The 26,353-nt window shown below is 45.2% G+C and overlaps 1 protein-coding gene across 1 annotated transcript in view; it reads left to right on the top strand.

The window, feature by feature from the left end:
* Nucleotides 1-26,353, top strand: part of ADAMTS18 (ADAM metallopeptidase with thrombospondin type 1 motif 18) — a 147,264-nt gene that overhangs the window by 113,231 nt on the left and 7,680 nt on the right. The window contains exons 15-19 of the mRNA XM_015100376.4: nucleotides 10,861-11,002; nucleotides 13,479-13,605; nucleotides 19,029-19,233; nucleotides 20,648-20,833; nucleotides 25,078-25,290. Of these exons, the coding sequence (XP_014955862.3) occupies nucleotides 10,861-11,002; nucleotides 13,479-13,605; nucleotides 19,029-19,233; nucleotides 20,648-20,833; nucleotides 25,078-25,290 (873 nt within the window). The remainder of the gene's footprint in view (nucleotides 1-10,860; nucleotides 11,003-13,478; nucleotides 13,606-19,028; nucleotides 19,234-20,647; nucleotides 20,834-25,077; nucleotides 25,291-26,353) is intronic.

Raw genomic sequence — 26,353 nt, 5'->3', positions numbered from 1 at the left:
ATTGAACTAGTGCACTCATTAGTCATCTCAAACATAGAAAAGTCAGCTTATATTTCAGTAGTTTTCAGTATATTATATATGGACCTACCCTATTTTTTTGACTAGGTTTGAGAACACAAGGAAAACTGGATCATTGTTACTTGTGCACCCCACATAGCTAAATTCTCTGTGTGTGTGTCTTGTATAAGGAATTAAATTTTGAAGTGGTTCAGTTCAGTTGCTCAGTCGTGTCCCACTCTCTGCAACCCCATGGACTGCAACGCACCAGGCCTCCCTGTCCTTCACAAACTCCCAGAGTTTCCTCAGACTCATGTCCATTGAGTCGATGATGCCATCCAACCATCTCATCCTCTGTCGTCCCCTTCTTCTCCCACCTTCAATCTTTCCCAGCATCAGGGTTTTTTCCAGTGAGTCAGTTCTTCACATCAGGTGGCCAAAGTATTGGAGTTTCAGTTTCAGCATCAGTCCTTCCAGTGAATATTCAGGACTGATTTCCTTTAGCATGGACTGGTTGGATCTCCTTGTACTCCAAGGGACTCTCAAGAGTCTTCTCCAACACCACAGTTCAAAAGCATCAATTCTTCAGTGCTCAGCTTTCTTTATAGTCCAACTCTCACATCCACACATGACTACTGGGAAAACCATAGCTTTGACTAGACGGACTTTTGTTGGCAAAGTAATGTTTCTGCTTTCTAATATGCTGTCTAGACTGGTCATAACTTTTCTTCCAAGGAGCAAGCGTCTTTTAATTTCATGGCTGCAGTCACCATCTGCAGTGATTTTGGAGCCCAGAAAAATAAAGTCTGACACTGTTTCCACTGTTTCCCCATCTATTTCCCATGAAGTGATGGGACCAGATGCCATGATCTTAGTTTCTGAATGCTGAGTTTTAAGCCAACTTTTTCACTCTCTTATTTCACTTTCATGAAGAGGCTCTTTAGTTCTTCTTTGCTTTCTGCCATAAGGGTGGTTTTATCTGCGTATCTGAGGTTATTGATGTTTCTCCCAGTAATCTTGATTCCAGCTTGTGCTTCTTCCAGCCCAGCATTTCTCATGATGTACTCTGCATATAAGTTAAATAAGCAGGGTGACAATATACAGCCTTGACATACTCCTTTCTCGATTTGAAACCAGTCTGTTGTTCATGTCGAATTCTAACTGTTGCTTCCTGACCTGCAAATAGGTTTCTCAGGAGGCATGTCAGGTGGTCTGCTATTCCCATCTCTTTAAGAATTCTCCACAATTTGTTGTGATCCACAGAGTCTCTTGCTTTTTCGATGATCCAACAGATGTTGGCACTTTGATCTCTGGCTCCTCTGCCTTTTCTAAAACCAGCTTGAACATCTGGAGTTCTCCATTCACATACTGTTGAAGCCTGGCTTGGAGAATTTTGAGCATTACTTTACTAGCATGTGAGATGAGTGCAATTGTGCAGTAGTTTGAGCATTCTTTGGTATTGCCTTTCTTTGGAATGAAAACTGACCTTTTCCAGTCCTGTGGCCACAGCTGAGTTTTCCAAATTTGCTGGCACATTGAGTGCAGCACTTTCACAGCATCATCTTTTAGGACTTGAAACAGCTCAGCTGGAATTCCATCACCTCCAGTAGCTTTGTTCATATTGATGCTTCCTAAGGCCCACTTGACTTCGCATTCCAGGATGTCTGGCTCTAGGTGAATGATAACACCATGTGATTATCTGGGTCATGAAGATCTTTTTTTGTATAGTTCTGTATATTCTTGCCACCTTTTCTTAATATCTTTTGCTTCTGTTAGGTCCTTACCATTTCTGACATGGTATAAATATGAAAACCAAAGTTCAGAGTTGAAATTGACACCTCCCTTTATGAAAAATAATCATTTAATCTGAAGTGTGTGTGTGTGTATTCATACATATATATGTGAAAAGTGAAAGTGTTAGTTGCTCAGTCATGTCTGACTCTTTGCAACCCCTCAGACTGTAGCCCAGCAGGGTCCTCTGTCCATGGGATTCTCCAGGCAAGAATAGTGGAGTGGGTTGCCATTCCCTTCTCCAGGGGATCTTCTTGACTCAGGGATTGAACCCAGATCTCCTGCATTGCAGGCAGATTCTTTACCATCTGAGCCACTAGGGAAGCCCATATATACATATATACACAAATTATATATATTTATATATATATATATATGTACGTATGTGTGTGTATATGTATCTGTGTATATGTATGTATATATATTATATATATATGTGCTGGGTGTTTGGAGTATGGCTGAAAACTTAATGTTTTTCCACTTCGAGATTGAGATATAGGTAACATAAAGTCGGTAATTTTGTCCTTTGTTTAAGTACAATGCAAAAGGCCCATTTAGTATATAATTTTAAAGGGCCTTGGCAGTGAGAATTAAAACAAAAATTCTCTATTTTTCATGATTAATGAAGGTGTCTGCTTAGAGATGATAACGCTCTGCAGAAGTGACTGAAGATCAGCCGTTCCGTTAGCTGTTGCATGCTAGCTCTCTCCCCCGACCCTGCCCCTGAGCCCCCTCTGCCCCCCTCTCCCCTCCCAGCTGCCTCTCCCCTCTCGTCTTCCTCTGCTTTATTCTGTTTCTTGTCTGTGTTTCTCTCTCACACTCAGTCACACACAAGCACACACAACAACGAATGAGTCATAATCTCCATCAAACTGTCGTGAAGTTGGAGGGTAGGTGAGGAAATTCATCATGAGTGTTTCATTATAAAGTAACTTCATCCCCGTCTGATAAACAGTGATTTAGGCTGACATGATAACACGGGTTGCTAGTCTAAGACTGAAATATGATCATCTGTATTTTTACAGCATTCCTTTTTTTTTTTTGGGAAAAAAAGGTCTTAAAAATAAAAGCTCTCCTTCACCTTAAGGGTTTTTTATTCCCCTCTCTGTTAAGAGGCCAGAAGGGAGTGTTTAACTCTTTGAAAGCCCATTCCCAATTAATCATGTACCAAGGGAGAGTGCCGCTGACCCCTACAGCAGCGTTTGTAACGACAGCAAGTGAGAAATAGGTTAACCACAGGCCAGTTTCAAGGCAGAAAAAGACATCTCAAGAAAATTACTACCATAAACAACTTCCTCCACTCTTTGGCCAAAGGCGATGATGGGTGGGTTGGGGGGAGACCAGGTGGACGGACACGTTGATCACCGAGTTGACAGGGTGGGAGCGTCATGGCCAGGGACGTCCCTTCTCATCCAGCTCCTTCCTCATGACCCTGCTGTCTGCACCCCTTCCCCCACGGGGCAGGGGCCGAGATGAGCAAAGATGTGCCTCGGGATAGAATCAGTGTCGGGGAGAGAGATTAGCCAAGGAGCAGGGACGGAGTGAAGACACGGCTCACGAGAGAGGCTGAGAAGCGGTGGAGGACTAATAGAGACCAGATGACGGGGAACCCCAGGTTCTGGAGGACAAGCCAGACGCGCTCCCGAGATGCCGCATCACTTCTCCCCGGGTTGCCATTCGCTGTTTGAAGTGTGGGCCTCCAGTTAATTCGCGGCAAATACTTCTGTGACAGGTTGGAGCGCGCTCTTTCTCTCCCCTAAACTCCCAGGAATGTGGATGAGTCGAGGTTCAGTGTGTCAGCCCACACCTTTGAAGCCGCCTCGTAGATGGACTTCCAAGGCCCCGGTCGGGGTCTTTGTGGTGCTCCGTCCTGTCAAATCCGACTCACTCACACCTAATCCCAGAGATGATACCTGCTCGTGTTCTTCAGGCTTTGAAGCAAACAAGAAGCTGGGGGCAACTGGCTGATTTTTCACATCACGAGGCTTCCCAGAAACTCACAGGATCATACAGAATCATGAACTCACACCACAAAAACGATTCCTCCCCTGACTTAGGCAACATGTAACGTACGTGAAATCCATCCTTTATCAGAAGGGGTCGATCTGCGACGTCGGTTGAATTTCAGCTGTTGAAACAGTATTTAAGACAAACATTTCTGTAAATGAATGGGGAAGTGGATTGAGGATATTAAAAATCACAAATCCTTAACTCAGATATTAGCATGTTCAAGAAGCGACATTTTCAGATTGGAACCCGATAGCACAATGTATGTGTTAGAGCATGTTATTGGATCCCAGTGACAATATCTTTTCAGTGTTCCTCCAGTCTTGAGAATTTTAAATTAGAATCCTAGACAGGACATTTCAGAGCTGGAGGTGCAGTGTCTTGAGAGTTAAGAGGTCAAGTTTGCGAGTCATGCAGTATCAGAAACTTGAGTTCCCCATGTGGCTACTTACTGCTGCTGCTAATAAGTCACTTCAGTGACCTTTAGTGACCCCATGGACTGCAGCCTACCAGGCTCCTCCATCCACGGGAAGAGTACTGGAGTGGGTTGCCATTGCCTTCTCCGGTTTCTACTTTCTAGCTGCGTTCATCTACAAGACTAGGGTATTAATAGCACTGTGCCTTCCTCATGGTGTCATTATTAATTGTAAAAGAGATAATGCTGTACAATGCTTTGCCTGGCATAAACACCATAAGTATGGCTATTATTATTTTTTTAAGCTATCAGGTACATTATTACATTATTGAAGATGAGAAATAAGCTTCCAAGCCTGCACTAAATAAAAAGCTGGTCTTTAGAAGCTAACTGTAACTCTTTAGTTTCCACGGGAGGGTTTGTTGTTCAGTCACTAAGTCATGTCCAACTCTTTGTGACCTCATGGACTCTAGCACACCAAGAGTTTCACTATCTCTTGGAGTTTTCTCAAACTCATGTCCGTCAAGTCCATGATGCCATTCAACCATCTCAACCTCTGTTGTCCCCTTCTCCTCCTGCCCTCGATCTTTCCCAGCACGGAGGTCTTTTCCAGTGAGTCGGCTCTTTCTATCAGGTGGCCAAAGTAAGGGAGCTTCAGCTTCAGCATCGGTCCTTCCGATGAATATTCAGGATTGATTTCCTTTAGAATTGACTGGTTGGATCTCCTTGTAGTCCAAGGGACTCTCAAGAGTCTTCTCCAGCACCATGGTTTGAAAGCATCAAGTCTTCAGTGCTCAGCCTTCTTTATGGTCCAACTCTCACATCCATACATGACTACTGGAAAAACCATAGCTTTGACTAGATGGACCTTTGTCAGCAAAGTGATGTCTCTGCTTTTTAATATGCTGTCTAGGTTTGTCACAGCTTTTCTTCCAAGGAGCAAGCATCTTTTAATTTCATAGGATTAGGATAACTTCTTTAAAAGAAAAACATAGGTCTTCAATGATGAAACAAAGATGAAGCTGTTTGAAGGCCTTTTATAGTTTGCATATTAAAAAATAAAAGTGGGAGTGAAAGCAAGCTATATACCAAAGATTACTCAGTGTGTCCTTTATTTTAACCCGTGTGCACCCCAAGCAGAACCTGCATGCCCTCCTTCGGAGGGGAACTGGTCGAGTCCAGCCTCATCTGTGGTTTTCCAGCTTAAGCTGTAAATTTTATCACTCCGCACCCTGTGGTCAGAGCTGCTGGAGTGTTGTGTCTGAAGTCAGGTGGTTTGTGTGTTCAAGGTAGACATTAAACAGTTCTACTGTGGACCTGGAAGCATTTAAGGAGGTTGCTTGCCAGCTATAAATTAAGAGACTCAATGCCAGTTGGCTGGAAAATTATCTGGCCTGAGTCCAGTTAAGTAGACTGAATTCCTGGTGATCTTTCCGAATGTGTGCACTTCACAGCCGGGCCACACGGTTCTCTGGGCCACACTGGGATGGTGTGCTGTGATGCCACCAGTGGTGGGGGGCAGCAGTGTTGGGGAGTGGCATCCGCAGGACCCGGGGGGTCTCCGTGTTCTGCGCTAGTGCCAAAGAAGGTTACTGACAGCGCTTGACAGGACTGCTGAAAATATTCTAAAATAGATGTCAGTGACAGGGATGAGCATTTCCAGATGACGTGTTCTTTCAGAGGCACCTAGAATCTGGGCTGTGTGGTTATCGCACGTCATCCCGAGGTCCCCTTGCTGCAGAGCTTCGGGTGGGACAGGCTGTCTGCGGTTGAGGTGATGGTCATCGTCACTCAGGTGTAGACAGACCTGCCAAATTCATTCTCCCTCTGAGAAGAGTGATCAAAGCCAGCATTAGACCACAGGGCCATTTAGAACTTGGAACCTTTTTAATTGTGTCTTAAACTGATGCAGGTGACAAAACCTTGGCCTTAAGGTTGGGCTGAGGTGGCTTTGTGGATGTGGACCCTGCAGAGTCACCGGGGACCTTGGGCTCAGAAGGGCCCTGTGATTGGTTTAATGCTCTGTTGTCACCAACTTGAAATCCTTAATCACTTTTTTAAACAAGGGGCCTTTCATTTCCATTTTGCCCTGGGCACACTCCCCGCCCCCCTCCCACGAATTATGTAGCCATTCCTGAGGGTGGAATTGACTTTTTAAAAACAAAGTCTAGTCTTTTTTTAGAATGGGGTGAAGGACAGACTCACAGAGATTGTTTTAGCCAGACAGTCTGTTTCTAAAGGATTGGCTAGTACAGGCATAAGATGGTGAAAGATAAGATGACTGCTGTGTATTTCAATCTTGGTTACTTTGTTGCTCATACAGGATAAAGAAAAGGGCAGAGAATGCTTTAATTATCATTGAGAAGCAAATAATATGATTGGCAAATACTCATCTTTTATGTATTTAATCTTGGCATTTATTTGTTTAAATAATTACTTTAAGAAGCCTTTATGAGCTGATGTTAAATTCTATACTCAGCTTTCTGCTGATTTATATGAATATTGTCTTTTAGCCTATGTGATTACACACACAATTCTCCTGTGACCTTCCAGATTGGTGGTGTTTAGTCGCTCAGTCGTGTCTGACTCTTTGCAACCCTATGGACTGTAGCCCACCAGGCTCTTCTGCCCATGGGATGGAGTGGATTGCCATTTCCTTCTCTAGGGGAGGATCTTCCCAAATAAGAGAGGGAACCCGAGTCTCCTGCTTGGCAGGCCGGTTCTTTACCACTACGCCTGGGAAGCCCGACCTTCCAGATGCACAGACATTATAATGGTGCTGTGAGCCCCTGGATTTGGGTTTTTTTGAAATACGTATTTAGTTAGTTGGCTGCCTCGGGTCTTGGTTGTGGCACCCGGGACCTTTCACTCTAGTTGTGATGTGCGGGCTTTAGTAGCTGTAGAGCCAGGACCGAGTTGCTCCGTCCAAGGCATGTGGGATTTTAGTTCCCCAACCAGGAACGAACCTGGGTTCCTTGTATTGCAAGGCAGATTCTTAACCACTGGACCACCAGGGAAGTCCCTGATTTTTTTTTTTTAAGTTGAGAGTCATATTCATTTGTGCGTTCAGTGAATACATTAACATGTCCAACCAACAAAATATAAACTGTATGTCCTATAGGCCGTTGGCTGTAAAACTGTAATAACAATACATTTGTTAGTTTTCCTTTTCTTTGCATTTCTATTGGGGATCCCTTTCCCCTATGGGAGTGGAAGCCAGGAACCAGTTTGAATGCGGCGGGGAATGGGTGGTCCTAGAAAGTGGAGATAAGTGAGCGGATTTCTTTACCTGGAGCACCTGGACTTGAAACGTTTGTCTGAGATGCGTGCGTAATGCAACTCCACTGTACTGGATTCTGGAGTTAGTAATAGGTGGCTGTAAGTGGAGTATTTATTCTAAGGTTTTACGTGTGCTTCTTTTATGCCTAGCACCTGCTGACCTTGATTCTGAGAAGGTTCTCCTTGGTGACTAGTGAGAATTTGGCATTTGTCCATTTTAATGGTTCTTCCTGTTGTGCTTTGTTTGTTTTCTGCCTTGGATGGGGGTGCGGGAAACAAAGACCCATCTATTAACAGTTTGGTTTTTTGCTGGGAGGCACCAAGACTTTGTTTTGTTGGCTGACAAAGGATGACTGCACTGTGGAATCTTCAGAGTAAGCCGTGATACTTCTGGAGACACTTAAGCTGATGGTAAAGTGGAAGCCGTTTCGTAGCAGCCCAGGCAGTGGCCTGGCACAATGGGGGTCCTTGAACCGCTGCCACCCACCCAGCTTTAATTGAGGTGGGATCCCACCAGACAGAGATAGAGCCAGGGGTTCCTATTTTTAACTGGAAATCTGCTTTGAGGGCATGAATGCCCAGCTCTGGTGGTAACAGATTTTCCGCAAGACTCATGGGATGGGAGAGAACCAGCTATTTTTACCCATGCTCTGAATGTGAAGGAAAAAAAAGAGGCATAGCTAGGAAAAGAGAGGATCAGCAAAGGAGGCCAATAATGTGTTTGCCCACACCAAAAAGAAAGTGATCTCCAGACACAGAGAACAAATGTATGGTTACCAAAGGGGAAAGGGGGGAGGGATCAGTTGGGAGTTTGGGATTAATAGATACACACTGCTATATATAAAATAAATAAACAATAAGGACCTACTTATGGCACCAGAAACTGTATTCAGTATCTTATAATAACCTGTAATGGAAAAGAATCTGAAAAATATACACACACACACACACACACACACACACACACACACAGAAAGTTATAGATAGATGTGTGTGTGTGTATTGTGTGTGTATGGCTAAGTCACTTTGCTGTGCATCCGAGATGAATACCACATTGTAACTCAACTATACTTCAATGAAAAGTAAATACAAAACAAGGTGATGTCTTGCCGCCTTTAGGCACATTTTGTTGGAGTGTCTAAGTTCTAGTTTAGACTCATTTACCAGTCACCTGTGTGATCTTGCACAACTCCTTTCTTCTCGGGTTTTTTTTTTTTCCTGTGAAAAATTAGCCACATTCTAGAGTTGGAGAAGGCGATGGCACCCCACTGCAGTACTCTTGCCTGGAAAATCCCATGGACAGAGGAGCCTGGTAGGCTGTGGTCCATGGGGTCACTAAGAGTCGGACATGACTGAGAGACTTCACTTTCACTTTTCACTTTCATGCACTGGAGAAGGAAATGGCAACCCACTCCGGTATTCTTGCCTGGAGAATCCCAGGGATGAGGGAGCCTGGTGGACTGCCGTCTGTGGGGTCACACAGAGTTGGACATGACTGAAGTGACTTAGCAGCAGCAGCAGAGTTGTTAGAGGACTCTTGAGATAATGCAGCGCAAAAGCCCAACAGAGTGTCTGACATCCGCAAAGTGCCTATAAATGGTGGCTCTTTTGGTGGCCACACCTGTTAGGGTCAGATCTGTCCCAGGTCCTTGCCCCTTGGAGGTCAAATCCATTCCAGTACCAACTCTTACTTCTGATCGTGTTTCTTTTTGTCCTATCTGCTCATCCTAGTACAGTTAACAGACATATACGCTTGGGCAAATTCTCTTTGGAAGTCCTATCGGACATCTGCCTGGATTCTGGAGTTGGTGATAGGTGATTCTAAGTGGGGTGTTTATTCTAAGGTTTTATGTGTGCTTCTTTTGTGCCTAACACCTGCTGGCATCCTGGAGACAGGTTATAAGTTGTGGGCCAGAATCAATCATAAAAACTTATATATGTAGATGAGTTTCAACTCCTGGTGGCTCAGATGATCATCTGCCTGCAGTGTAGGAAACCCAGGTTTGATCCCTGGGCCAGGAAGATACCCTGGAGAAACGGTTGGTTACCCACTCTAGTATTCTTGCCTGGAAAACCCCATGGACAGAAGAGCCTGGCCGGCTTACAGTCCATGGGGTCGCAAAGAGTCAGATGTGACTGAACGAAAAACTCTTTCATTATTTGTGGGCACCACTGTGTGTGAAAACCAGGCTAGGCTTTCACGTTTCATGTGAAGGTTAAAACTTTATAGTTTGGCCTCCTTCAACATAATGTAAAGATCTATTTTCTTGCTTTCTTAATTGGTTTTACCCAGAACTGAGGGTCATGGGCTTATAGCAAATGTACTGTTCCCCTACTAGCTTTCCACATCACAGCTTTGACTCTCTGGAGCTACACATTTTAAAGTGTCATGGGCAGGCTTCCAGTCAACATAAAGTGTACTTGGGAACAATGACATGAACCAGCTCTGAGATCAAAATGTCGTGCAGTTCAGTCTCTTAATCATGTCCAACTCTGTGAACCCATGGACTGCAGCACGCCAGGCCTCCCTGTCCATCACCAACTCCCAGAGCTTACTCAAACTCATGTCCATCGAGTTGGTGATGCCATCCAACCATCTCATCCTCTGCTGTCCCCTTCTCCTCCCACCTTCAATCTTTCCCAGCATCAGGGTCTTTTCCAGTGAGTCAGTTCTTTGCATCAGGTGGCCAAAGTATTGGAGTTTCAGCATCAGTCCTTCCAATGATTATTCAGGACTGATTTCCCATAAGATGGACTGGTTGGATCTCCTTGCAGTCCAAGAGACTCTCAAGAGTCTTTTCCAACACCACAGTTCAAAAGCATCAATTCTTCAGCATTCAGCTTTCTTTATTGTCCAACTCTCACATCCATACATGACTACTGGAAAAACCATAGCTTTGAGTAGACAGACCTTTGTTGGCAAAATAATGTCTCTGCTTTTTAATATGCTCTCTAGGTTGGTCATAGCTTTTCTTCCAAGGAGCAAGCATCTTTTAATTTCATGGCTGCCGTCACCATCTGCAGTGATTTTGGAGCCCAAGAAAATAAAGTCTGTCACTGTTTCCATTGTTTCTCCATCTGTTTGCCATGAAGTGATGGGACCAGATGTCATGATCTTGGTTTTCTGAATGTTGAGTTTTAAGCCAACTTTTTCACTCTCCACTCTAACTTTCATCAAGAGGCTCTTTAGTTCTTCTTCGTTTTCTGCCCTAAGGGTGGTGTCATCTGCATATCTGACATTACTGATATTTCTCCCAGCAATCTTGATTCCAAAATGTCGTATAAATAGTTTTAAAATGTTGAGTGAGGTGTCTGGAATTCCAGGGTCTGACCTGCGTCTTGATCTCTGATTTGTATCTTATACTGTGCAGATTCTCATGCAAGGCAAAAACCCAGGAATAGCTTGGAAGTATGCACTTCCCAAGGTCACGAATGGAACTCTGCCAGCCTCAGAAAGACACAGCTACGCCTGGAGCACAGTGCAGACAGATTGCTCCGTCTCCTGTGGGGGAGGTAGGTTTCCCAATACTGTCTCCCACGTCTTCTCTTAAAACAGGTTCTTCCACTCCAGACCTCTTTCAGTTGTCTGGTTGAAATAAGCGACAAAAGAACTATCTTTATGAGAACTGTCACTATTTAGAGGGAAAAAAATCAAATATTATTTGTACTCTTTGGGGATTTTCCTATGTATTAATAGAAAGGAACCAACTCAAGCAAATTTCAAGTCAACTACAGCCAGGACACGAAAGTGATGCATCTGAAACTTCCAGGGGGGAAAAATATAAAACACGTGTCCCTTTGTTCTAAATATGAGGAGTGATGGGTTGCTATGTCCGCCAACAGTTTTCTTTCTTTCTGTCCTGGCTTTTTTGTTGTTGTCAACTTTTCAGGGGGAGTTGGAGAAGGTAGGCGATAGGCAGTGAAAACACAGGCCAGCAGGGCTTAAGGCAGCGAGCTAACACATGGAGGAGGTGTAGTCTGTCCCCCAGGGGTGATGTCAGCAGAAACTCTGCAGGCAAGTGGATTCAATCTGAGAAATAACCCGTGTAAGGAAGGAAGAGTCACAGCCACCCCCTCAGTGAGTAGAAGGGAGACATTTTCTTTAGACCTAAGAATATCACATATTTGTTGGTAAGTCAGTCTTTGTCACACTTGCCCCTTTGGGAAGAAGGCTGAAAGTCGTAAGTAAGTCCATGACATGGAACCAGCGCGTGAAGGTTGGTCTCTCACTTCCTCATGCTCAGAGTGCCCAGGGACAGCAGGGCTTTCTATGGTGTCCTTCCCACTGGGCGAAACAGGGCGTCTTGGGACCAGGGACAGCAGAAATAGAGAAAACAAAGAAATCCTTATGTCTCTGAGGCCTGGGTTTTGGCTGCCCATGCTAGCTAACAAAGCAGGAGGATTACTTCTTTTTATAAAAGATAGAATAACTTAACTATATTTGATATATTTATAAATATATATTTAATATGCATATTATATACATATATTTAACATATAAATGATTAATGTTTTAATAATTCTTAATAAACAGGAATATATTTTTATTAATGCACATTTTAAAAGCAATATGCTATAAAGAAGAAAATAATCTCCCACAATCCTTTAATCAGCAGTAGCCAACGTTAATACTTTGGTCTATATCATTCTATTCTTTTTCTCAAGCAAACATAAAAAATGCATGTGTTTTACATCCTCAGACACACGCCACACAAATCATTTGCTCTTTTTTTAAGGAACAGAAACCATGCTATAGCCATGTTTATGCTCTTTTTCATGCAGTGTTTGAGTGTAATCAGTTGTTCATACATTGAATGGCCTTTAAGATCATTTTCAGTAATGTGTTGGTGTCCAGGGAATGCAGACTTTCTTGGAAAGGAGAGAGAGTCCATTTTCCACTTACAGGGAATAAATACAATCAAAGGGATGACGTTGGACAAATGCATTGTGGGATTCTGCCTTGCCTTGAATTAGCAACCCCTTCATGTGACTCACAGACCATGGTGTGTCTGCGGCATAAGAGGGGTCCAAATGAATACATTCTCCAGAAGCAAACTCTCAACTGTAGGGAGTCCTGATGTTTTGATCAGTTCCTCCTGAACATAGTGCAGAAGGAAATGGCAACCCACTCCAGTGCTCTTGCCTGGAAAATCCCTTGGACAGAGGAGCCTGGTAGGTTACAGTCCATAGGGTTGCAAAGAGTTAGACACGACTGAGCGACTTCACTTTCCTTTTCCTGAATATAAACCCACTTCAACCTAATCATTCTAGCAGGAGTGACTTTTCATTGTTGCTCAGATTCCATTTTAAGGAAAAGTCCATGTGAATAAAAACAATTAAAAGAGGAGGCAGGCTTCCTATATGGGGAGCTGTCAAATACGGTTACTCACAGAAAACTGTACACCTCCGATGAGGGGTCCTAAAATGAACATTGAAAGCCAGGCAGTAGGGCAAACCATCAGAAATAAAAAACGGAGTTGTATAAACAAGGATGAATACATGATTGGTGAGTGCAAGTTTCCATTTATATATGCACCACAGTCTTATGGAAGTAAAAGTTGCTTCATGAAAACGCAGAATCTTAGAGTTTCCACAATTAATTCACCCGTGACTGTTCTTTGAAGAACATTTTTCATTAGATATGTGCAATGGAAGTTAAAGCTTGTGAGACATTTCCCTTTACAGCGGCCCTGTTTTCAAAAGGTCGTTTTTTATCACTGTATGACTCTAGAATCCATGGTGGTCTTGAAAACTAAGAAGCTGCATGTTAAAAATATTAAACTATGTAAGCAGTTATCTCGGGGGAGGTGGAGATAGAAGTGGGATTCACGTGTGTTGTAGATGTTTTCAAATAAAGTGTTTGCACACAATATTTGGATTCTGTCTTCAGTAAAATATCAGAACCCTGGTACATGGGAAGCTAAATTTGGAAACTAAATGGCATTGGTTATCTGTAGTTTTCACTTGGTAACTGTTGATGTCTTATTAGGTTACATAAGTGTCAAGGCTGTTTGCTTACGAGATCAAAACACTCACGTCAATTCCTCATTCTGCAATGCAAGAGCCAGGCCAGCAACTGAACCCAAAGTGTGCAACGCCTTCTCCTGCCCTGCCTAGTAAGTCATCTGGGACTGTCTCTCTGGTTGCGCTTGCACTTATGTGCTTTATTATTGATATGCGATGATCAAAGCCACTGTCAATGCCTCTGGTCAAAAGTGATTCAGAGATAGAAAGACTAACCCTCACCCTCTAAAAAGTCAATACAAGAAAGAGACGATAGTTGGCATTAAAATATGTAACTTGAAAAAACATAAATTTACTTTAAACGTTCAGACCCTGTCTATGCCAGTGTAATCCTGGGGTTTAAAAAAAAAAAAGGCATAAAGGAATCTTTTTTTAACCTTTAGAGACCCCTCTTCTCTGAACTAAATCAAACAGATCTTTAAATAACACAGAAACCTATATTAGCTAAATTTCCCTGTGGTTGTACACTCAAGTTTTATAGAGTCATCCAAGAATTTAAAAATTGTATTACTGTGCAACCCATGAAACCTCACATGCAAATTACCCAGTAGCAAGACACAAAGTCCAAAGGCAGGACCGCAGCCCGAGTGGTAACCCCATTTTTGATGAGGACACTCTGTGGGGATCTCAGTGGGTTTGCGATGGGATTGATTTTAGCCACGCTATTGTTTGAACACTAATGTTAATGTTCCCAAGCCAAATGGAGTCCTTCTGGTTTGAGTTATCTCCTGCCAAATGTATTTATGTAGAGTTGACAGAGTTTCTTCTGAAGCAACACTGTGCTCACTGATCTCCCTGGTCATCTTAATAAGCAGTGTTTGCTTTGTGGTGATGCAATTATATCATGCAATCTGTTTTTCCTTGTAAAGAGTGTATGTCATAATCGTTTGGGGCTTCAGCTACCCACCAATCCCCTATGCCCAACTGTCAACTCGGGTTTTCTCTTAGAATTTGGAACCAGCTGTATCCTGAACACAAAAAGGAGAAAGAAATTTGAGGGGCTTCTGTGGATTCATCTTTTGCCAAGAAATGTCTGGCTCTAAACATATCCAGTGGCCCTAATAACCATATCAACCCTTGTGGAATAATCTGTCCTTTAGATGGGTTTGTGTATGTTTACATACATGTAGGGATTAAGCGTCTGAATGCAGAGTTCCAAAGAATAGCAAGAAGAGATAAGAAAGCCTTCTTCAGTGATCAATGCAAAGAAATAGAGGAAAACAACAGATGGGAAAGACTAGAGATCTCTTCAAGAAAATTAGAGATACCAAGGGAACATTTCATGCAAGGATGGGCTCAATAAAGGACAGAAATGGTATGGACCTAACAGAAGCAGAAGATATTAAGAGGAGGTGGCAAGAATACATGGAAGGACTGTACAAAAAAGATCTTCACGACCCAGATAATCATGATGATGTGATCACTAATCTAGAGCCAGACATCTTGGAATGTGAAGTCAAGTGGGCCTTAGAAAGCATCACTACAAACAAAGCTACTGGAGGTGATGGAATTCCAGCTGAGCTGTTTCAAATCCTGAAAGATGATGCTGTGAAAGTGCTGCACTCAATGTGCCAGCAAAGTTGGAAAACTCAGCAGTGGCCACAGGACTGGAAAAGGTCAGTTTTCATTCCAATTCCAAAGAAAGGCAATGCCAAAGAATGCTCAAACTACCGCACAATTGCACTCATCTCACATGCTAGTAAAGTAATGCGTAAAATTCTCCAAGCCAGGCTTCAGCAATACGTGAACCGTGAACTCCCTGATGTTCAAGCTGGTTTTTAAAAAGGCAGAGGAACCAGAGATCAAATTGCCAACATCTGCTGGATCACGGAAAAAGCAAGAGAGTTCCAGAAAAACATCTATTTCTTCTTTATTGACTATGCCAAAGCCTTTGACTGTGTGGATCACAATAAACTGTGGAAAATTCGGAAACAGATGGAATACCAGACCACTTGACCTGCCTCTTGAGAAATCTGTATGCAGGTCAGGAAGCAACAGTTAGAACTGGACATGGAACAACAGACTGGTTCCAAATAAGAAAAGGAGTACATCAAGGCTGTATATTGTCATCCTGCTTATTTAACTTATATGCAGAGTACATCATGAGAAATGCTGGGCTGGAAGAAGCACAAGCTGGAATCAAGATTGCCGGGAGAAATATCAATAACCTCAGATATGCAGATGACACCACCCTTATGGCAGAAAGTGAAGAGGAAGTAAAAAGCCTCTTGATGAAAGTGAAAGAGGAGAGTGAAAAAGTTTGCTTAACACTCAAAATTCAGAATATGAAGATCATGGCATCTGGTCCCATCACTTCATGGTAAATAGATGGGGAAACAGTGTCAGACTTTATTTTGGGGGCTCCAAAATCACTGCAGATGGTGACGGCAGCCATGAAATTAAAAGACACTTACCCCTTGGAAGAAAAGTTATGACCAACCTAGATAGCATATTCAAAAGCAGAGACATTACTTTGCCAACAAAAGTCCATCTAGTCAAGGCTATGGTTTTTCCAGTGGTCATGTACGGATGTGAGAGTTGGACTGTGAAGAAGGCTGAGCGCCAAAGAATTGATGCTTTTGAACTGTGGTGTTGGAGAAGACTCTTGAGAGTCCCTTGGACTGCAAGGAGATCCAACCAGTCCATTCTGAAGGAGATCAGCCCTGGGATTTCTTTGGAAGGAATGATGCTAAAGCTGAAGCTCCAGTAATTTGGCCACCTCATGCGAAGAGTTGACTCATTGGAAAAGACTCTGATGCTGGGAGGGATTGTGGGCAGGAGGAGAAGGGGACGACCCAGGATGAGATGGCTGGATGGCATCACCGACTCGATGGACGTGAATCTGAGTGAACTCCAGGAGATGGTGATGAACAGGGAGGCCTGGTTGTGCCGTGATTCATGGGGTTGCAAAGAGTCAGACACGACTGAGCAACTGAATTGATTGATTGATTGATAGGAATTGTCAAAACACTTGAATGGCAAGCTACTATCTTCTTATTTAAAGCCTCCTTTCCACCATTGTTGACCAACCCCATGGACTATACAGTCCGTGGAATTCTCCAGGCCAGAATACTGGAGTGGGTAGCTGTTCCCTTCTCCAGGGGATCTTCCCAACCCAGGGATCGAACCGAGGTCTCCTGCATTGCAGGGAGATTCTTTACCAGCTGAGCCACAGGGGAAGCCCAAGCAAAGACAGGGACCCCGTTTGTATGTACATCCATGAAGAGGGAGAGCATTGGTAATACGTAACTCCTAGAACTTTCCTGATGACCCCATGTATTAACAGAAACAGTACTCTGTGCAGTGACCAAGTTCTCTGGCTATTTGGAAGCAGAGCTTCCCCTGCAATGACCATAGAGCTGGAACAGTGGAATGGACAGGCTCTTTCACTGAGTTTCACTTTTTGCCACCTCTTACTTATCACAGTATTTCCTGTCGAGTAATGGGATCTTTTAGGGACTGTTCTTCAGCAGGGATATACTAGGTGTCAGGCCTTAGGCCATTAGAATTCTAAGGACAGAGGCGTTCATCTGATCTAAGCCCGTTATTTTCCTTGTAACAACCATGTGATATGCCCTGAGAGCATGCCTGGTCCTCAGTTGAGGACTGGAAAATGGAGATGAGTAATTAGTAGTTGCTGCCACTGGAGAAGGAAATGGCAGCCCACTCCAGTGTTCTTGCCTGGAGAATCCCAGGGACGGGGGAGCCTGGTGGGCTGCCGTCTATGGGGTCGCACAGAGTCGGACACGACTGAAGTGACTTAGCTGCAGCAGCCATCAGGGAACCCACCATCTAATGGAAGAGGTGGATGTGCAAATAACTGAGATGCTGTGAGATGCACGCTATCAGAGCGGCAGACGTGGAGAAAGCAGTAGGCGTCACAGTTTGATCCCCGGTTGGGGAAACTAAGATCCTGAAATGGAGAGTGAGCCTGGGGCCCGCGTGTGGAGAACCAAGCGTGTCACAAAAGAGTGTGTTACGCTCTTTCTAGTACTTTTCCAAATTCATCATATTTGCCACATAAGGAAAGAAACTTGAATTTGGCAGACAAAAATGCCACCCTTATAGGCAAATGTTAAAACCAATACTCTCATGATAATAGATGTCTTTTCTTTGCCTCTTACTGGAAGATAAAGTGTTGTACAAATGTAAGGAACCATTTGCTATCAGCTTTTTTTCACTAAATTAGATAACATGGATCGTGCAGTGTTTTAGAGTACTTGTAATCCTAGAACTTGTACGGCAGGTTCTCTAGACCAACAGAAAGGTGTTTAACCTCACAGCTCGGGCTTTGGGGTTGGGGAGCCAGAGCAAAAATCGCAGGACTAGGCAAATGCATGGAGAAGGCAATGGCACCCCACTCCAGTACTCTTGCCTGGAAAATCCCATGGATGGAGGAGCCTGGTAGGCTGCAGTCAATGGGGTCACTAAGAGTCAGACACGACTGAGTGACTTCACTTTCACTTTTCACTTTCATGCATTGGAGAAGGAAATGGCAACCCACTCCAGTGTTCTTGCCTGGAGAGTCCCAGGGACGGGGGAGCCTGGTGGGCTGCCATCTATGGGGTCGCACAGAGTCGGACACGACTGAAGCGACTTAGCAGCAGCAGGCAAATGCAGTAATGCAGAGATATAACAAAAACATATTTGGTCTTCGTGATGTTTTATGTTTTCAAATAATGCTTAGAACATTTGTGAACAGTTTTTGGACTCTGCTGCTTTGAAATGTGTCACCATCTTATTTGGCGGATCTTTTTAATGCTAGGCCTTCGAGTCAGACAATTTCAATTAATCCGAGGTGATTGTTGAAAAGGATTCACGCTTTCAGATGATCACTCTTTAGCGTACACCAAGTCTCAGATACAACAGCTGTGAAAAAAAGTGAGCTCAAAATCTTGAAAAAAGGAACTTGAGGTTATTCCTCCAATGCAACCGTAGAGTTTGAGGGTAATCAGTAAAATAGGTTGGGGGAACAGCCTATTTAGAAACATTGTTGGTAAAACCTTCTCTCAATGTGTCTCTCTTTTGCACGTGTGAACGCACACGCACGCACCTCTCCCTCCTTCATTGATCTTGTGTCAATAGTCTCATTAATATACTTTGTATTAACTTCTCTGATAGAAATGATCAGAAAGTATTGCCTTGATGTGTTCACACAGCCACCACTTCCACAGGCAACTTCATGGGAAGAGCCTAGCTTCATTCATTTTTTCCAACCCTAATGCCTGGGAGAGTCTCTGGCACAGGGTTTAAGATCCCGGTAAATTAGACTGAATCCCTCAGAGTTCCAAACAGCACACATTTCTTCGCCTGATGGCAGGAATGTATTTTTCCCCAGAACTATGGGGTAATAGACCATGTAGGCTTGCAAATCTATAGAAGAAGAATCAGTTATTGGTTGTTGGTTCTGCGGTAAAGGCTTCCAGCAGGTGGCTAATCTTTCACAGTAACTGCTTTGGCATCGATGATGCAGAGTCTTAGCTTCCCCGGAAGTAATCCCGTCTCTCCCTGAAAGCTGGAAGCCGGGCGAGTGGAGCGCCTGCAGCAGGTCCTGTGCGGGAGGCCAGCAGAGCCGGAAGGTGCAGTGCACCCAGAAGAAGCCCTTCCAGGAGGAGGAGGCGGTCCTGCACTCTCTCTGCCCGGTGAGCACGCCCACTCAGGTTCAAGCCTGCAACAGCCATGCCTGCCCTCCGGAATGGAGCCCTGGGCCCTGGTCTCAGGTAAGTGGGAATTACTGGAGTCGTGAGTCCTGTTCCCTGAGAAAAAGGAGGGAGACGAAAATACAGGTGGTGTCTCTGCTCCCCCCCAGAGGATCTCAGCCGCTTACACCTTCATGGGAATCACACCCAGTCATGTGAATGGGCATTTTAATTAGCATCTTTCCTGGTTTGTAGCCTTTTTGGTGACGGTCATGCAGCCGGATAGGTGGCGCTAGTGGTAAAGGACCCACCCATTAGAGACGATGGCCCTGGATTCAGAAGCAGATGAAAATTTTTACCTTTCTGGTAAAAGAAAGTCACAAATATAAATAGGAATTCTGTTGAATAAGAATTAACCACCTAGATGTTAGCACCATGGATGAATGGTGTTCCGTGGTGCAGAGGCATGGTCTGACGTCAGACATATCTGCTCATCTCCGCAACTTGGCAGGTGGCTGACTCATCATGTGAGTCTCAGACGCCTCCCCTTTAAAATGGGGTAATAGCAAGAGGACCACTGGGAAGTCTCATCCTTCGTATTTGTAAGGGAGATGGAGACAGGATGCTGATATTATCAGACTTAGCCAACCACAACAGAGAACATTCATTTAATGCCTTCTGCGTGATGAAACACATAAGTATATACCAGAGCCTATATCACATAACCTTCTAACCACCCCATGAGATAATTTCTGTCCTGGCTTTCAGAGCTGTGGTTCAAAAGCTGTTGAGATCACTTAGAAGACTTTTGAACCACAAATCTGAAAACCAGGGAATAATTTGCTGCCTTCCTTATTTCGCAGGTCTTATGAAGGTCAAGATGGTAGGAATAGAAGAGCATTAGCCGGCCATGCAAAGTTATTCCCAAACATTTGATGAGTGTTGACTTAATTTTCCCTGAGAGTTAGCACAGTGCCCAGCCTAGAGATAACAGAGGGCAAGACAGATAGACAAGACAGACAGTAGGGCAAGAGCTGGACACCCCCAACCCATTGCTGTCAGGCATACTTCTATGATTCCCCTTGTCCAAATCACTGAAAATCCTCTTTAGCCAAATGCACAGACTGACTCTGCTTTGTGCCAGGGACAGACACAGTTACAGCAACAAATAGGCCTTGGACCGTTTCCCAGGTTGTTATCATGTGTGCTATGCACAGAAACCCTCTCTTCTCCATGAAGACTAAAACCTGTCTTCAGACCTGGGACACCACAGCAGCCCCTGGGTGTTCAGATTGTTGAAGGAGATCTAATCTGGACTCAGAATCTCTGGATGGAGGAGATTTCTTCTGCTGACTACAAGGAATTTTACAGGGCATTTGGTCCTGGTGCTTAAAAATAGCTTTGTAAACCCTGCATCAGTGCTTTTCCAAGCATTTACCTGCAACACGGTCACTGGAGACTGGCATCTAATGGCTTTTTCCTTTTTAATTTCGAGTGTTCTAAGACCTGTGGGCGAGGAGTGCGGAAGCGTGAAGTCACGTGTAGACGCGCTGCCGTGGCAGAGGCCGTGCCGGAGAGCGCGTGCGCCGGCGCCCCGAGACCGGACTCGCAGGAGGGCTGCGTGCTCGGACGCTGTCCCAAGAACAGCCGGCTCCAGTGGCTCATCACTTCGTGGAGTGAGGTAGGAGGTCACATTCACTCCTGGGGAGTTCTGAAATGCTCAGCCCATCCACCAGCATCTGGAGGCTTGCACACATACACCAGGTAGCTACTTACTGTTCATCCTTCCCCACTGATTTCTCCATAAAATCCCGATTATAAAGCACCCATCTCAGTGATGAGGCAATGCCTGGACGGTGGAGGTACCAAACTAAAGAAAGTGTGTGTATAAATACACAGGGAAGGCGAGCGGAGTGCTGTGATGGGGTCTGTGATTGCCTCGGAGAGCTTAACCTTGGCAGAAGAGATTCCCAGGGAGAGTGAGCCTGAGGGATGAGCAGGAATCTGGCAAAGACGGAGTCGGGGCTCTTCAGACAGAGGGTGCGCCCTGTACGGGCAGAGCTGGGAGAGTAGGACACAGAAGAAATGAGTGGGGATGGGTGGAAGGCGGAAGCTTCATCAGGCACAGATCCTGATTGTGTGGGGTGGCAGGCTAGAAATATATCCTGTTAACATTGGGGGAGCTAATTAAAATTTTAAGTAAAGCCGTGGAACAATCAGGGTTTCATTTCAGAGAGGATCCCAAGCCCGGAGCCGGGAAAGGCGCCCGCATGGATATTGCAGGGATGCAAACGAAAGATGAACTGTTTCAGGGATGGAGGAAAGCTGGGTCCTGGAGAGTCCTTTCTTTCTTTCCTTCTTTGGAGGATAATTACAGTTTTGTGATGGGTTTTGCCATACATCAGTATGAATCTGCCATCGGTTACACGTGTCACGTCCATCCTGGAACCCCTTTCTGCCTCCCTGCCCACCCGACCCCTCCAGGTTGTCAGGGCACCGGCTTAGGGTGCCCTGCGTCATCCGTCAGACTCGCGCTGGTTGTCTCTTTTACATATGGTAATATTTATGTTTCAGTGCTGTTCTCTCAAATCATCCCACCCTCTCCTCCTCCCACCGAGTCCAAAAGTCTGTTCTTACATCTGGGTCTCCTTGGCTGCCCTGCACACACGATGGTCAGTTCCGTCTTTCTATTCCCTATATATGCGTTAATGTGCAGTGTTTGTCTTTTCCGAGAGTTCTTAAAGAGGCCGGCGGGCACCTTCAGGCATCTGTTGGGCAGGGAGAGGGAAGTCTTGAAGATGCCTCCTAGACTCCTAGCTTGGGACACTCATTTGAGTTCTTAGGCAGAGGAAAGGTGAGCAGAGGTCAAACCGGAAGTATGCATCAGTAACCCCTAAGGCGAGGTCTCTGCTCTTACTGAGTCCACGTCTAGTGAGCAAGACAGTGGCCAAGAAAGAAAGAGGTCGCTGGTGGGGATTGGGGGCGGGCGTCCAGTGGAGGAGGCGGCGCTGTCCCAGCAGCTTTGAGTTTCTCCCATCAGTGCCCTTCCCTTCTGTGTGGCTAAGTGCAGAGCAGGGCGCCTGTCTCTCCCCTCCTCTCAGTTTCTTTAAGAGACGTTATAACCAAATGGCTAAAGGCTTGGGCTTGAGTCACAGGCCGCCTTCAGTGATGACTACAGATCCAGCCTTGAGCTAAACCTCCCTTTCCTATTCCGCACAGTGGAGCGCGCACTTGGCAGCTCCCTCACAAAGCTGCTGCAAGTACGGAGCTCAGTGTCATCCTCTATTTATTGAAGTATAGTTGATCTACAGTGCTGCGCTGGGTCCTGCTGTACGGCAAAGTGACGCAGCTGTAAGCACGCACACACTCGTTTCTGTTCTTTTCCATTATGTTTATCCCGGGAGATTGGGTCCAGTTTTCTGTGCTGTATACCATAGGCCCTTGTTTATCCATTCTAAATGTAATAGGTTGCATCTGTGAACCCCAGACTCTCAGTCCATCCCCTTCCCCCACCTTCATTTGGCAACCACACGTCTGTGTCTGTGAGTCAGTTTCTCTTTTGTAGGTATTCTTTTGTGCCATATTTTAGATTTCACGTGTAAATGATATTGTATGGTGGTAGGCTGCTTCTGTCTTTCTGGCTTCCCTTAGTAGGGTGATCTCTGTGTTCACCCATGTTGCCACCAATGGCCTGCCCTCATTCTTCTTTAAGGCCGGGTGGTATTCTGTTACATAGATGACCACATCTGCTTATCCATTCTTTGTTCCTGTCCTTCTCTTCTGGTGGTTTAATGATTTCCTTTTAATTTATGCTTGTGTTCTTTTTGGTTTCTGTGAATTATACTATGGTTTTGATTTGTGGTTGCCCTGTTTTTCAAGTATGTTAACCCCTCCCTGTATCTGCTTGCTTTAGACAGGTAGTCATCTAGGTTCAAACACATTCCAAAAAAAATAAATAAATAAATCACCTTCTTGCTCTCCTTCCCCACATTTTACGATTTTGATGTCCCTTTTTCCCCATTTTCTTGTTGCTCGTGCGTGTCGCCGCTCTCACAGATAGTTTTTCCCTTTTGATCTGTATGCTGGCTACTTTAGGTGGATTTGCTTTCCGTTTGTGATTTCCTGCCCCCTGTATCTTCTTGCTGCTTTTCTGTTTAGAGAAGACCTTTCAGAATTTCCTTTATGAGAGGGTTAGTACTGCAGTATCCTTGTAGCTTTTGCTCATCTGAGAAATTCTTTTGAATTTGAAATGGTAGCCTTGCGGGGTGGAGGATCCTAGGACTCTGCGGCCTGAGCAGACAGTGGGGAGAAGGATGCTCCGACGGCAGCCCGCCCCCTTCTGCGTCTGGCCGCGGTGGTGCCTCTCCTCTCCAGTGTAAGGCGGGCAGTGAGCCACGCTTCTTCCATCCTCCTGTGGCTGCGGTCCCCTTACCGTCTGCCCATCACCACCCGGTCCTCCTGCGGGTCTGCCCTCAGGAGCCGAGCCTCAGGGCCTGCCCAGCCCCACGGTCTCTCTCGCTCTGCCCTCTATGCCCGGCTTGCTGCGCCCTCCTTCAGAGCTCCCCTGGGTCCTGGTTGACCTCCCTGCTGGTGGGGGGCTTCCCAGGGTACAGAAAGCTTTCCCCTTTCACAGCGCCCTCCCCAGGTGCAGGTCCTGGCCAATTCCTCTTTTTTTTCTCCCTTTTGTCCTACCTGGTTTTGTGCAGATTTTCTTACCCTTTCGGGGGTCTGAGGTCTTCTGCCAGTGTTTGCTAGATGCTCTAGTTTTGATGTCTCGGGGGAGAAGGGGAGCACGACCACGTCCTGCCTCTCTGCCGTCTTGATCTGATCCCTAGCCTTCGTGATTGATGATGGTTACGCTGATGTCATTTCTTACTGCTTTCTGCAGTTCATCAAGGCCCTGTACAGTATCCCATAATGCCGTTTAAAATATTGAAAAACGGGTTTTCCCTAATGCCATTTGCAGCCACACGGATGAACCTAGAGACTGTCGTGCTGAGTGAAGTAAGTCAGAGAAGAATATCCTGTAACACCCCTTCTATGTGGAATCTAAAGACAAATGAACTTACGAAATAGAAAGACTCACAGACTTGGAGAACAAGCTTATCGGTGCCTGGGGAGAAGTGATAGTCAGGGGGTTGGGGACCAGCCTGTACACACTGCTGTACTGAGAACAGATGACCGACAAGGACCTCCTGTAGGGCACAGGGGACTGCTCAGTGTTACCTGGCAGCCTGGATGGGAGGGGAGTTGGGGTACGTGTATGCATATGGATGCCTGTATTTATTTATATGGCTGAGTTCCTTTGCTGTTCACCTGAAACTGTCACAACATTGTTTATCACTGTACCCCAATACAAAATTAAAAGTTTTGAAAAAGAAAATGTGTATAGTGGAAGGAAAAATTTAAATAAAATAGCAGTCAGTCACATAAAAAAACAAAACAGGTTTTCTCAGACTTATTTCATCAGCCTCCATCCTCTTTGTTTTTTCCTGCCATAACGCAGCTTCAGTGTATATCCCAGCTGAAGCGAGAGGCAGGTAAAGATGAAGGACAGTTGCTTGTTATCTGTGGTTCTTGCCCTGAACTGCCTGTAAGCCCAGTCCCTGCGCCCTGCCTCCTGCCCTGGACTGACCGCTACACGGTGACCCTGACCTCATCGTCTGCTGGTCTCGTCTTTCTCGCGGGCTCTGTCTCGCTCTCCTGTGTGCTGTGTCGTGGCAGGGCCTGCCTTTATTTTGTGGTGCTGAGCCATGCTGTGACCTTGGGAAAGTGACTGCAATCCTCCGGCTTCTGTAGCGTGCGGGACTTGAGGCCCTGCCTTCAGGAGGTGGTGGGCTGTGGCTGACCTGCCCTAGTCCCATCCTTCTGACTACACGTGGACGGTGGAGCCGGCACCCTGACGCCTCCTTTCTTGGCCCCCAGTGCTCCGTGAGCTGTGGTCTGGGAGTGAGGAAGAGGGAGATGAAATGCAGCGAGAAGGCCTTCCAAGGCAAGCTGATCACTTTCCCCGAGCGAAGGTGCCGCAATATTAAGAGACCAAACCTGGACTTGGAGGAAACCTGCAACCGGGGGCCGTGTCCAGCCCGGCCAGGGTACAGTCTGGCCGCTGGGTGGTATTCATCACCATGGCAACAGGTGAGCACGCAGAGACTGAGGGGGGCTAAGTTAAGCGAGATTCCATTCACAACTGCTGCTGTTAGGACCTGTCTGAACGACCTGAGTCCCTGGGCAGGTTCCAGCATCGGTGAGCCTCCATTTTCACATCTACAAAACTGAGATGATAATATTGTGCAGAGTTGGGTTTTTTCTCTTCTTTTATTTTCAATGAATAAGTAATACAAAGCAGTTAGTCCCAAGGTACTGCTAATGTCCGTAGTTGTTGCTGCTATTAAAACCACCGCTAGAGTCTTCCGTGTTTTAGAAATGCTGCTAAGAGTCTTGACTCACTTGGTTCTTGTGTTTCTGAGTAATATCAGTAACGGCTGGCATTTGTCAAGCCATTCCTACACACTGTGTTACGTCCTATACACGCACCTATCTCCTCCCTTCATCCTGGAGGTGATGTGTGCCTAGTTGCTCAGTCGTGCTTTATGACCCCATGAACTGTAGCCCACCAGGCTCCTTTGTGCAAGGGATTTTTCAGGCAAGAATATTGGAGTGAGTTTGCCATCTCCTCCTCCAGAGGATCTTTTTGACCCAGGGATGGAACACACGTGTCCTGTATCTCATGCACTGCAGGCAAATTCTTTACCAGCTGAGCCACTGGGGAAGTGGTCTTATCTGTGGGTTTTATTGTCCCTGTTTTGTGGATGAGGCTGGTAAAGCTCAGAGTTAGGCAGCTGATCAGCCAAGGACACACAACTTTTAAACTCAGATGATACAGGTGTCCTTTTCCTCAGAAGACTTGGAAGAAACTTTAGATGCATTGGTTTGATGCTTATGAGATGGGGTTGGTTTGTGATGCTGAGTCTGAGAGAACAACATGTCCTCAGGAATCCAAAGCTATGGTTTGGTTGACCCTTGCATTGTTATAGCTAACAGGTGTTACATAGCTCTTCAGAAAACACAACTCTAGCTTGAGAGGTGCTGCCAGCCTCACCATGAAATTGGATTTCTTTTTAAATTTTTTACCATTATTTTACTCATTTAACAGACTTGGAAACTGATCTGTGCAGAATTATTTAGATCAGATATAAGC

This window comes from Ovis aries, chromosome 14 (genome assembly GCF_016772045.2).
Source record: "Ovis aries strain OAR_USU_Benz2616 breed Rambouillet chromosome 14, ARS-UI_Ramb_v3.0, whole genome shotgun sequence".
Lineage (NCBI taxonomy): Eukaryota > Metazoa > Chordata > Mammalia > Artiodactyla > Bovidae > Ovis > Ovis aries.
Note: the sequence above shows the minus strand (reverse complement) of the source record. Positions and strands in the feature narration are given on the sequence as shown.